Source organism: Budorcas taxicolor, chromosome 5 (assembly GCF_023091745.1).
Source record: "Budorcas taxicolor isolate Tak-1 chromosome 5, Takin1.1, whole genome shotgun sequence".
NCBI classification, from domain to species: domain Eukaryota; kingdom Metazoa; phylum Chordata; class Mammalia; order Artiodactyla; family Bovidae; genus Budorcas; species Budorcas taxicolor.
Window position 1 is genome coordinate 111353481 of NC_068914.1, and position 13553 is coordinate 111367033.

A 13553-nucleotide genomic window follows, 5' to 3' on the forward strand; every position below is an offset into this window, starting at 1 on the left:
TCCCCACACTAGGACCACACTTCCAGTCCTTCAGCAGCCACTGCCACCTCAGGACACATTTCCAGGCATGTGGCCACACAAGCCACATCTTTAAGGTCCACATAACCAAGTATCAGCTCAAAAGATGCACTGAACTCGGTGGGCCAGTCAGCTGAATTCTGCTGCAGGCAGTACCCACAACATACAGACCTGCTCGAGCCGGGCTCAGACGGCAGCCAACTGCACCTGAATGTGGCCTAAACCAGAGCTGAAGTCACAATGAAAACTACTTTATACACCCTGTGTGTTTATGAGAAATAAACGGTAGGAGCACAGATCTGAACGAGTCTGCCCTGGGTTCAAATCCCAGCTCCCTCAACTGCTGAGGGATTACCTGGACAAGGAACAAGTAATTTAACCTCTTTGGGTCTTAGTGTCATTTTTTAAATGAGCAGCAAAACCAGTACCCACTTCCTGGTGCTGCTGAAAAGATTTAAATGAGTTGCTATAAAGAGAACGGCACCCATTGCTTTGGAAGCGCCATCTAAGTTCCGCGCTATGGCTACGGTGGGAACAACCCTAGCTTTTCACCAGATTCCTAAAGAGAACTTAAAATGTGGGTGCTAAACAGGCCTGTGGTGGGAAGTCAGCCTCCCCCTCAGCCCAGCAGTGCTCACCTGCACAGCCCACATGCAACCTGAAAGCCACCCAATGGAGGGGGATGCAAGGGCACGGGGCTCAGAGGGGAGCAAGGCTGAGGTGTGAACACTCTTCCCCTCATTTTGCTCACTCATTATCCCTTCAGAGGGGCGAGAGTAGGAAAGGGACATTTTCCCAGGTGCCGCTAGTGTTAAGGAACTCGCCTGCCAACGCAGGAGCTGTAAGAGACACAGGCTGGATTCCTGGGTCGGGAAGACCCCCTGGAGGAGGAAATGGCAACCTACTCCAGTATCCTTGCCTGGAGAATCCCATGGACAGAGGAGTCTGGTAGGCTACAGTGCACAGGGTTGCAAAGGGTCAGACATCACTGAAGCAACTTAGCACACATGATGTTCCAAGCCTGCTCTAGTCCAAACGACCAGCCGCCCTGAGGCGGGTGTTGGAACCATGCCCATTTTAGAGAGCAATAAACCAAGGCTTTGAAACAGGTGGTCAAGAATGGGCTCGAGGTCACACACAGGTGAGCAGTGGGACTAGGGTTCATACTCAGGAAGTGTGACTCCAGAGCCACACACGCAGCCCTGCTCCCTTGACTGCCACACCCCTTCTCAGCACTGAGGCCCCAGCGATCTGCCCAGGACCTCAACCTGAGCACTCCTTCCCCTTTAAATGCCTCCGTGGCTCCTCCTACCTAGTCCAATCCATACCGCTAACATAACAGACAATTTATCTGAAGAAGAAGGAACAAGGTAATTAGGAGCCACAGGATGGTGTGGCCCAGAAGAGAGGAGAGAAAGACCATGTCAAGCTGAGAGGGTGAGGAGAGGCCTTGCCACCTGTCAGCCATGCAGAAGGGTGAGTGAGATTTCAAGAAGCAGAGAGGAAGGAAAACCTCATCCTGGAAGAATACCAGCCTGCACAGATGAGGAGCAGTAAAAAGAAGAACTCAGAGGAAAGGTATTTATCTGCTATTTGCACAAATCTGGCATCCACTCCCTCTGAGACTGGCTGAAACTGTTAGAAAGAATAACTCCCTTTCTCCGCTTAACCTAGAGCTGAGGGTGGAAGCCTGGTACTGCCAGGGTTCACCACGCTGAAGGGCCTGCTGTGAGTAAACCCAGAAAGGAGGAGTGTCAAGAGACAGAAAGAGCACTGACAACAAACATTTGGGCCTCTGGAGCCAGCTACACCTGCAACCAGATCTGTCCCTGCACTACACCATTAGTGAGTCCAAACTGAGTTTTTGTTTAAGCCAGCTTGAGTTGTGTCTCAGCCACTTGAAACCAAGACTTTTAACCAATCAAGGAAGTGAAGGAGCTGTGTATGGAAGAGGAGAAAGCTAAGGGTTTAGAGAAGGTTGATGGAATATTTAAGAGATCTGGGCTCTATTTCTTAGACAATGGGGAGCCATCCAGGATTCAGAAGAGCGAAGGGGGTTGTTTAAGGCAATGCTTTAGGTAAATCAGTCTAGCAAAACGTCCAGTCTGTGGGCTGTGCTGCAAAAAACCACAGGAGCCCAGGAGAGAAGGGGTAAGTGTCTGAGTCCAAGGGAGGATGGCAGACAGATTTGAAAGATCTTCTGAAGACTCCCAGTTAACTCTCAGACATTCAGAAATGCTGCACATGGGCCAAGAGCACAGTCAGGAGCCAGACTGTCTGGGTCTGAATTCTACTTCCCTGTGGCCTTGGGCAAGTTACTAATGAACATCTTTGGGACCAATAGCAGCAGTACCTACCTTATAAGATTATTTTGAGGATCAAATGAGTTAACGCAAAACCCTTACGGCCGTATCTGTTGCACTGCAAAACTCAACATTGTTGAGTTGCTATTTATTATTGCTACTACTATAAGTATTTGCATCATCACCACCACCTCTTCTCCCTCTTGAAACACCATTAAAATGACAGTAAAAGAATAAACTGCTCCAAAGGTCAAAGGAAATGAGAGCAAAGACATCAGCACATAAGACACTTCAACATGTTTTGAGAGAACAGTTGGTGAAACAAGGCCCCTGACTTAACATCATTGAGAACAGAGCCTGCAATGGGAGGCCAAAGAGAGGAACTGATGAACCATCACAGATCCCCAGAAAGACTCAGCCTTACGAGGCACCAGGAAGCTACTGCAGGATGTGCTCCAGCAAAATGAGGGAGTAAAGTTAGAAAGAGGAAGAGATGAGAGCCAGGAAACGGAGAAAGTAGCAAACTGAAGTCCCTGGATGAGCAATCAGAGCAGATCAGAGTAGGAGTCAGTAGTCAAAAAAAAAAAAAAAAAGTAACTGAGAAATTATGTAAAACATTTGAGTTGTGGGGAAATAAATGCCTGCTTGATATCTGTGAAGGAACAATTAGGGGAAAAACTAGATAGCTACATAGGAAACTAAGCAAATAAAAACTGAAGTTATTAGTAAACCTAGGACAAAGCAAATGCTGCCCAAGAAAGAAAACAACGCAGTACTTGCTTAAGAATGAACACGGCCTGTGGAATCATAATGCAAACAAGACGGCGAAGCAAGCAGACAGGGATCTTAATGAGGCTAGGGAAAGGAGGCTGGAGATGCGGCTGCATGTGTGCGAGGGCCAAGTCCTCAGTCCTCACAGCAGGGACAACGTCCAGAGTTCATAATTAGGAAGCACAAGTATGAGCACATCATTTAGGAACAGAAAGAAAATACCAAATATTTATACATATGGTAAAGAACCTGCCTTCAATGTGGGAATCCTGGCTTTGATCCCTGGGTTGGGACGATCCCCTGGAGAAGGGAAAGGCTACTCACTCCAGGATTCTTGCCTGGAGAATCCCATGGACAGAGGAGCCTGGTGGGCTACAGCCCATGGGGTCACAAACAGCCGGACACGACTGAGTGACTAACACTTTCACTTTCACATACCTATCTATACACACACACAAAAACCACAATCCTCAACAACATCCCCAAATTTGAGAATTAGAAAAAGCAAAAGCCTTTATTTCAAAGTTACAAAGATCTCTCACTGAGCTCAGTACTTCTACTAATTCTAATAAACAAGAAGAAAAGAGACAATGTCCAAACTACTTAACTATCATGGTGGGAACGACCTGCCCCCACCATCCTTCCCCACCTCCTCTGCAGGACTCTCACTCAGGGGGCCACCATCGCCTTTGGAGAGCTCGCCCTCCCCAGAGTCCTCCAAAGTGGCCCCTAATGGCCTGAGCACACAGCCATCATAGCCTGGGTCACTGTGGACTGCACTCACTGGTTTCCTTGTGTGGATTCCCACCTACACTCCAAGCACCTTGAGGACACCCTCACAAGCCAAACCATTAGCATCTAACATGGTAGTGGCCCGATCAATGTTCCTGAATGACGGATGGAGCGGGCAAATGAATGAATGCTTTACAGATACACACACTGCAGGCCCCCAACACTAAACAGTCAGGGAGTCTTGAAAGCCAATGCACTTTGGTTACTTGTGGGGGAGGGGATTAAATTTACCTCCTGTTACTCTTACCTGTAGACAGTTCCCAGCTGGATATAATGAAAAGCATCAATCTTCATCAAGACCGCCTTCAAAAACACAAGCACAGGCACAGGTAAATTAATGCACCACAAACTGCATTTTTAATGAAAGGTGTCATTGTGAATCCTATCAACATTAAGTCGTCATACACAAAGAAACACACTGCATGTTTTTGAAAGGTTTGCTTGCTAATTAAAACACTGTGAAGCCCATTAAGGAAATGACCTGTCTGCAAAAAAACAAAAAAAAAAATATGACAACCAGCTCCTCCTCAAAACATCAAAATTGACTATTTGGACATAAGTAGTATTGCCCAGTGGCTAAATACATTCATGCTCTTCCAATATATAGTCTCCTGAAAAAGACTTCATCCAAAAGTGTTTTGGGAAAAAAAAAAAGTGTTTTGGATAATTTAGTTCTTCAGCCCCAGAGAATATAATTTCAAATCAATTTATGCATGCAGCAAAGAAAAGCACCAAGAATACATTTTATTCCCAAACGTGCTAAACTGTAGAAAAACATGAGAATTACACCTACCCGCTGCACGTCATAATGCAGTCCACGAATTGCGAAGTTTGGGTCATACTCATACTTTCTGATTTCCACGGGATACTAAGAAGGAAGAGAGGAACTGGTTTTAGCTAATGATGTACTAAGGTCAAGGTCAAGATAGCATCCACACTTGGCCTTTGTTGGGAGGCTGACGCAGCTGGTGCACCTGGGTAGGAAGAGACGGACGCAGTTTGCCTCCTGCTTCAGGCCAAGCGCCTCCGGGCCACAGAGCACCCTCCTCTTTATCTGCCCACACACAGGGAAGGCCTCAGCCCCCCAACCTCCACAGCCTTACCTATTCTCACCTCAGCTACAGGAATCCCTTAGCCATCGGTACAGCCTTCCTCCCCCTGGGGCCAGAGACACCCTCTCTCAGCACATGGTTCCCTGTTATGGTTCCAATGCTGGTTCAGAACACGTGGCCTGGCTCCCCTGCTATTTCCTAGTCATAAACCTATCGCTCCTACTACACAAAAATCCCAGCCCCTTCTTTATCCACTACTTTCCTCTCTCCCCAGATCTCAGAAGTAGAATACCAGTGACCCCATTGGCAGCAGGCCCCACCATGCCAAGGCTTCGGATGAGAAAACCTGGCCCAGGCCACACAGCAGGGATGTGCAGAGGCATGGGGGTCAGGGTCTCCTCACTGCCCCTGCACTCAGAGTGTGGACCTACCAGCCAGAATATCCCCTCCTGAGTCCAGGGAGGCTGTGTCCCCACAATCTGCCAATCATGATGGAATCTGCTTACGTAAAGGCCTAGACAACCATCAACCAGCACGGCATCCCCTCTGTGTGACTGCACTGCCATCTCCTCGTGCACAGCCAAGGTCACGCGTGTGTGAGAACACCTCCTGGAATCACCAGGCTGACCCACACGCAATGAGTAATTCCAGCCAAGCGGCATGAAGCGCTGAGTCAAATGTCACATTTGGGCTCATTTATCTAACACCCTTCATGTGTGCCAAGAAATCACTCAATGCTATTTCCACTCCTGGGCATTTCCAAGAATCCTGCACACAGTGTATGGTCCTTCATTTTTACTAATACACTTCACACACAGACACACATACATGGAAACTCTGGTTGGGAACACCGTTAACAGTCACATCTAGTCGAGGAAGTCAAAGATGCTCCCATCAGCCAGGAAGTGACATGTCTCTCCAATGACCTATGGCTAGATTTTCTGGACTCATATAGCTTAGAAAGTGCCCACCAGCCAGAAAAGCATAACTCACCCAATGTGTCATGAAAATGACTGGTGTCCCTGACAGCAGAACTATAAACAATAAAAGACCTTTACTTGGGGTTTTATTAAGACTTCTGATTTGGGCTTTGTCTGGGTTTCCTTCAGTTCCTAGATTTGTTCTTATCTGAGTCCAATCTGGACAGGCTAGTGTGTGCAGGCAAAGATCAAAGTTTCCCCTTAAAATGCTACAGAACTGATCTTTACAGCTTTAAGTAAAGTTAATACTAAAATGCTGCAGAGAAACCCAGGAATTCCCTGTGCATAATTTCTAAAATTCTGTAGCCTGTCCACATGGCCCCCTTCCTGGATAATCAATCATGGAGCTCTGGACAGAGCTGCTAACCTCCACATTACAACACTGCCTGTGAGCTCCTGAGGCCCCAGTGCCTATAAATATGATATATCTGCTTTTCAGAGGCCTCAGTTTGATGTTTAAAGTAACCTAAATTATGAGTCTAATTAGAGGAGAGCAAAAGCATATAGAAACAAGTTCTCCAAAATCCACACAGAACATGAAGCCAGGACAAAAATACCTGCATCATGATACTCTTTTAACAGGTGGAATTCAACAAGTATGTCAAGTGTTTACTCAGTACGTACTTTGTGCCACGGCCTGGGAACGCAGTAGTGAACAAAACTGATACCATCAGGACTTCCCTTGCAGTCCAGTGGTTAAGACTCGGAACTTCTGCTGCAGGGGCCATGGGTTTGATCCCTGGTCAGGGAACTAAGATCCTGTATGCTGTGCAGCATGGCCAAAAAAATTAAAACAACAACATTAAAAAAAAAAAAACAAACCTGACACCATCTCTGCCCCTAAGAAGTTTCCATCCTATGGTGGGCAGGCAAAACAAATCAACACTTGTACAGTGCTTCATGGTGGTAAGTACTGCAGAAAAAATGCACTAAAAGGGTTTGGAAATCTGGGGGAAAAAAAAACTAAAGAGCGAGGCTTCAGATTACTCGGAGCCAGGCAGGACGTTCCACCAGAGGAACTGGAAAGCACAGAGGCCCAAAGGTAGGAGCATGTGTGGCGGTTCAAGGAGTAGCCAGGTGGCTGCTGTGGTTGGAGCGCAGTGAGGGCGGGTGGGAGGAGGCAAGGCGGGTGAGGAAGCCGGGGGTCCAGGAGCACTGGAGGCCTTCGGTGTCATTCCAAGCGTGATGGGAAGGCTCGGGGAGATTCTGAGTCCAAAACTGAGATGACTAGTGTTTAAAGGTTCACTCTTGCTGCCGAATGGAGAGCAGACTAAGGGGCATGAATGGAAGCAAGGAGCCTAGTCTAAGGCTACTGCACCATCGGGTGGGAGGTGATGGTGGTGTGCACCAGGGTGGAGGCAGCGCAGGAGGTGAGAAGTGGATGGAGGCAGGACACATTTCCATTGAATATCTTCTGAATGAGTGAGAAGAGAGTTCACAGCTGCAGAGGCTGACTTCCTCTCATACAGTGCAGCACCCGAAGGGAGACTGAGAGTCATCCCTGGTTCGGGAAGATCCCATGTGCCCTGGAGCCACTAGACCTGGGAGCCACAATTACTGAAGCCTGCACCCTAGAGTCTGTGCTCCACAACAAGAGAAGTCACTGCAATGGGAAGCCTGCGTCACAACAAAGAGTAGCCCTCCCCACCCCCCCACCCCCTCACTGCAGGAAGAGAGAGCCTGAATGCAGCAATGAAGACCCACAGCCGAAAAAATAACTCGATCTTTTAAAAAAAAAATAACTCCCACTCTCTTTTAACAAAAGACGAGAGAATGGATAATTATGAAGAGGCTGGAACATTTACATCTGCTTTTAGGGAAGATGCTAAATTGCAAACTTGCTGCTCTATTACTGTGCATCTCAAAAGCAGATGTCTCTCATCTTCTCAAGTACTTTTAGTCTTTGGCAGAAAAAAAAAAAATGGAACCAAATTCAGTGCTTCCAACAGCATCATGGAAGAATCATTTTCAGATCCAGAGAAAAATTTGCATAAGCATAATTGCCTCTATTAATATGTCTGATATAATTAGTGTTAGGACATACTTCTTTTATTAAAGCGAGACATAATGGGAATGAAATTTCAACTATCTTAAATCAAGAAGCTTTTCGAATCAGAATGAGTATACCTTTCTTTCCCTTATTTCATCTCTCTTTGTCCTCAAATTTCATAAATTTTTACTCTTCATGAATATTTTATTTTCATCTGAACAATAAACCCATAGGATAGAAAGAAAAGGTGTTACTAATCCCACAAGGGCCAATGGGAACAGAAGACAGCATCTGTGCCTTGCAAATAGATTGAAGTTCAAATTCGAGGACTTCCCTGGTGGCCCAGTGGTTAAGACTCCACCCTTCTAATGCAGGGGGCACAGATTTGATCCCCGGTTAGGGCACTAAGATTCTACAGGCCATGTGGTTTGGCCAAGAAATAAAAAATAAATAAATGAATGAATTTTTTTTGTAAGTTCAAATTCTGGGTCTGCCTTCTTTCTTGTCTTGTGGCTTTGAACTACTAGCTGAACTCTGTAAGTCTCAGTTTGCTCAACTGTAAAACAGAGACACTATCTGCAGAGCTGTCATGCAGATTAGCAATAATAGTAGTAACAGCTAATAACAGTAGTAATAGCTACTTTAATGAGTGTTTTCTATGTGCCAGGCACTTCACATAAATCAACTCCTTTAATTATGACAATAACATTGCGAGGAAAGTACTACTGCTGTGCCCATTTCACAGAGGACAATACTGAGGTCCAGAAGCATTAAGTCTGTTATTCAAGATTACCTAAAGGATAAGTAGTAAAAGCCAGGATTAAAAATCCAGAAGTCAGGCTCCAGAGCCTGTGCTTTTGGCACCGAGCAGACAACGAACAGACGGGGTGCTGTTAGCATAATGACTTTCGTTTTATAAGTAATATCACAGCAATGATATTTTATTTAATAAGTTTTATAAGTAATGTCACAGCAAACACTGCAGACGACCTAGAATTCAAACACCAGCTGCAGTGCAAGACCCCTTCAGCTCACTTTCCAGCAGGGTGGTGGGGAGATGGTGGGGCAAGCTGGCAGACAGGAGAGCAAGGGCAGGACCACCTCACTCTTACTCTGCTGCCATCCTCAAAGTCAAGGGAAAGGTCCGTAGCTTAGACCGAAGAGAAGGGAGTCTCTTGAACAAACGGAGACACGCAGCTGGGTAGAGAATAGCTAGATGAGTTTACCTCTGATCAAGTGGCCATAACTAAAGAGAGCCTGGTGGCTGAGGGAATGTTACTTTGGGCAAGCACCATTTCTGCACTGTGAATAAGGACAGATGACAGACAAAAGCTGAGGGGAATCAGGAAATACACTGCATCAAATGGCAAGGACCCAAAACTTATGGACCCTTTAACAACATTACTGAAGGTCTGCTATCCAGAACCAGGAAGCCGATGGTCACCCCCTGTTCCACACTAGTCAGACCCCACCTGCAGGAACAGCTTCAGTTCAGAGCCTCATACTTGAGGGGGATAAACCAGAGCACACACAAAACGATGAAAAAGAAAAGAGGCCAAAGGGGAATGGCTGGGAAAACCAAGAATAATCCAACCGGGAAAAGAGAAGACCTGGAGGGCATAATGGTCCATTATAACACCCAGCCCGTGACTCAGATAGTCAAGTAGAAAGCATCCATGTTCACGATTTAGGTTTCTAGGCTACTCATGTCCACCCTAGCTCACCTCCAGCCCACCTCTGTGGATAAACTCCTTCCAGACTCCACTGAAATATCACCTTCTTGGCTGTTTCCTCAGGCAGGAGGAATTCCTGCAGAGAAATTCCCTCGGGCAGAGAAAACTGCTCAAACCATCCTCCACACAGGTCTAGCTCTCTGTTCAGATGTCTGTAGGGCTCCACCAGGTGGAGACTTCGTAATTTACCTGCCCACAGGACAGACACCTCCACTAGACTGCTGGTTCTCCAAGGGCAGCACCTGTGTCCTACTCACCTTCACCCTGCCTGCTTCATGACAGCTCAGCACAGAAGAGGCACTGAGTAAAGGATGAAGGAATGAGTGAAGGGATAAATGAAGGAAAAAAGAAGGTATCAGTGGAAGACTCTCCCCAAGTTCAGAACACCTCTGGGAGTGATGCCCTCCAGTCACCTCTCTTGGAATGCTGTGGGGGGTTTTCAAAGGGCCCTGGTCCAGATGACCTCTGAAGATGCTTCTCATCCTGCTTCCTGAAATGTACTCCAACTAGACTGGAGAAAACCACGTTCAGTTTAGAGTGTTTCTTTCTTCCTTCTTTTTTATAAGCTCTCAGCAATACTAAGCATCAGAAGATATTCACATATTCCTTATCTAAGAATGCAATTCAGTTCAGTGATGAGGGAAACACACTGCCCATGGTTTGAAGGATTCCTTCTAACCAGAAATCAACAGGCTGCCCCTTCATCAGACTTTGGGAGGACCTGTGTCACTTGCTCTGTGAGAGAGCATAGTGCAAATGACCACGGCTGAATCTCCACTAATGAGTAACCTGGCACAGTCTTCTATCAGAGACATCTAAAGATCTTTTTAAACATACAACTACCTTCCAAGTACAAAGTTTCAGTTAGGCAAGATAAATAAGTTCTGGAGATCTGTTATACAGCATAGTACCTATAGCTAAAAATATTGTATTCTATACTTGAAATCTGCTAAATGGGTGGATCTTAGCTAAGCACTGCACCACACACACATGCATACGCCCAACAATAACAATAAAGGGAGCAGGAGGAAACTTAGGTAAGTGACGGACAGTTAGGACCTTGATGGTGGTTTATACACTTATCCCAAAACTCAATGAGCTTTATATATGTGTGTGTGTATATATGTAAATATATATAGCTTTTTACATGTCAATCATAACTCAAAAAAGCATTTTTTTAAAAAAAACTATTTTGCAGATAGTCATTTGGAATGGAACCACATCTACTCATACATTCAGCAACAATTTACTAACTGACATCTACTGTGCCAGGTCTGAGATCAGGTCAAGCTCACATCCCCACGGCGGGCGGGCGGTGGGGGGGGGGGGAGTGGCGCAGGGTCGGGGGAGACTGGAAGTCCCTGTGCTCTTACCCGGTGCTCGTTGATGAGAAGGTCCCGAGCAGCATTAAATATCAGTGTGTGAAGGTGTTTTGAATAAAACACCAAGGTGTAGTCATAGTCAAAGCCATAGATTTCAATGTCTGATAGGCTCATCTCATTGTTTGAGAAGATGGCATCTGGATTTAACAAGTTGTTCATAATTGAAGGAACCAGTTCTAGAAGTAAAGGGGGGAAAAAGACGTTACACCCTATAATAAATAAAGGTTAGCATGACGTGAACAAAATGAGTAAATTAAAGCACAAGAGTAATTAGCTTTACCTTGAAAACATGATGCTAAGTGAAAGAAGCCAGTCACAAAGAGTTGCCTATTGTAGGATTCGATTTAAATGAAATGTCTAGAATAGGCAAACCCCTTGAGACAGAAACTAGATTAAGTGGTTGCCTAGAACCAGCAGGATGGAGAGAAACAGAGTGAATGCTAATGGGCATAGAATTTCTTTGGGGGTGATGAAAATGTTTTAAAGTTGATTGTGGTGATGGCTGAGCAGTGGTTTTGGTGATACTAAAACCCACTGAATGGGAAACTAAGTGAGTGAATTGTATGGTAGGTACATAACATCCTAATAAGACTGTTATAAAAAATAATTTGCTTCAACATCACAAAAAGATTTGTTTTTGTTTATAAAAGAATATATGCCAGTTACAGATTTTAGAAGATAGAGAACCATGTATATAATTATCACCCATCATACATCATCCAGAAAAAAACATTGTATGTATTTGCTACCAATATTTTTCTATGTATATAGTGTACATAGTTGACCTCACACTGTACACACACCTTTGTATTCCACTCTAATATTCTATCATAATGTGTTCTATCATTACAGAGTTTCTGAGAATATAACTTTAAATCATCATATACGATTGATATATTGCTCCAAATCAGCCTTTTACTCATACACATTTATGACTTTTCCTATTTAGGAAATAAAACAAAAGCAAAAAGAAAACCAACCCACAGTAATAAGTACCTTCAGATGTTCACCTTTGCCTTTCTGGTGATTTCCTCCAGATAGATTATCAGAAATGTAATTAACCCCGGGATACCATCAGAGTTCTCTGGATTCAATGTCAGTCTCGAGTTCCTGTTTTAAGCAGTTCTATTTGTAAGGATTGTTATTTCATGACTTGTATTCTTTCTTGCAGATTTTTCAAAAACTCATCTTACTATACAACTTTCATGAGTTCACCACACCCTTTTAAAAATCTAAGATGCAATATGGGAGGTCAGTGATTTTATTTTCCAACATCTTGAAACATTTTGCCATTTTACCATTGCAGGAATCATTTCACCACTGTGAGTAGGGGGTGGGAGGTGTGGCTGGGTGTGTACTCAGTCCCTTAGTCATGTCTTACTCTTTGCAACCTCCTGGACTATACGGCAGGCTTCTTTGTCCATGGGATTTTCCAGGCAAGAATACTGGAGTGGGTTGCCATTTCCTTCTCTAGGGGATCTTCCCGACCCAGAGATTGAACTTGTGTCTCCTGCATTGACAGGAGGATTCCTTACAAGAGAGCCACCTGGAAAGCCTATTTCATCATTCAGTTCAGTTCAGTCACTCAGTCATGTTCGATTCTTTGCAACAGAATGAATCACAGCACACCAGGCCTCCCTGTCCATCACCAACTCCCGGAGTTCTCTCAGACTCACGTCCATCGAGTCAGTGATGCCATCCAGCCATCTCATCCTCTGTCGTCCCCTTCTCCTCCTGCCCCCAATCCCTCCCAGCATCAGGGTCTTTTCCAATGAGTCAACTCTTCGCATGAGGTGGCCAAAGTACTGGAGTTTCAGCTTTAGCATCAGTCCTTCCAAAGAAATCCCAGGGCTGATCTCCTTCAGAATGGACTGGTTGGATCTCCTTGCAGTCCAAGGGACTCTTAAGAGTCTTCTCCAACACCACAGTTCAAAAGCATCAATTCTTCAGCACTCAGCTTTCTTCACAGTCCAACTCTCACATCCATACATGACCACAGGAAAAACCATAGCCTTGACTAGACGGACTTTAGTCGGCAAAGTAATGTCTCTGCTTTTCAATATGCTATCTAGGCTGGTCATAACTTTTCTTTCAAGGAGTAAGCATCTTTTAATTTCATGGCTGCAATCACCATCTGCCGTGATTTTGGAGCCCCCCAAAATGAAGTCTGACACTGTTTCCACTGTTTCCCCATCTATTTCCCATGAAATGATGGGACCAGATGCTATGATCTTCGTTTTCTGAATGTTGAGCTTTAAGCCAACTTTTTCACTCTCCTCTTTCACTTTCATCAAGAGGCTCTTTAGTTCTTCTTCACTTTCTGCCATAAGGGTGGTGTCATCTGCATATCTGAGGTTATTGATATTTCTCCTGGCAATCTTGATTCCAGCTTGTGCTTCTTCCAGCCCAGCGTTTCTCATGATGTACTCTGCATAGAAGTTAAATAAGCAGAGTGACAACATACAGCCTTGACATACTCCTTTTCCTATTTGGAACCAGTCTGTTCTTCCATGTCCAGTTCTAACTGTTGCT

At 45.0% G+C, this 13553-nt stretch overlaps 1 protein-coding gene across 1 annotated transcript in view; it reads right to left on the reverse strand.

Moving 5' to 3' along the window:
* Nucleotides 1-13553, reverse strand: part of NT5DC3 (5'-nucleotidase domain containing 3) — a 66547-nt gene that overhangs the window by 29665 nt on the left and 23329 nt on the right. The window contains exons 2-4 of the mRNA XM_052639610.1: nucleotides 11013-11197; nucleotides 4678-4752; nucleotides 4132-4187 (exon numbers count right to left, since the gene is read on the reverse strand). Of these exons, the coding sequence (XP_052495570.1) occupies nucleotides 4132-4187; nucleotides 4678-4752; nucleotides 11013-11197 (316 nt within the window). The remainder of the gene's footprint in view (nucleotides 1-4131; nucleotides 4188-4677; nucleotides 4753-11012; nucleotides 11198-13553) is intronic.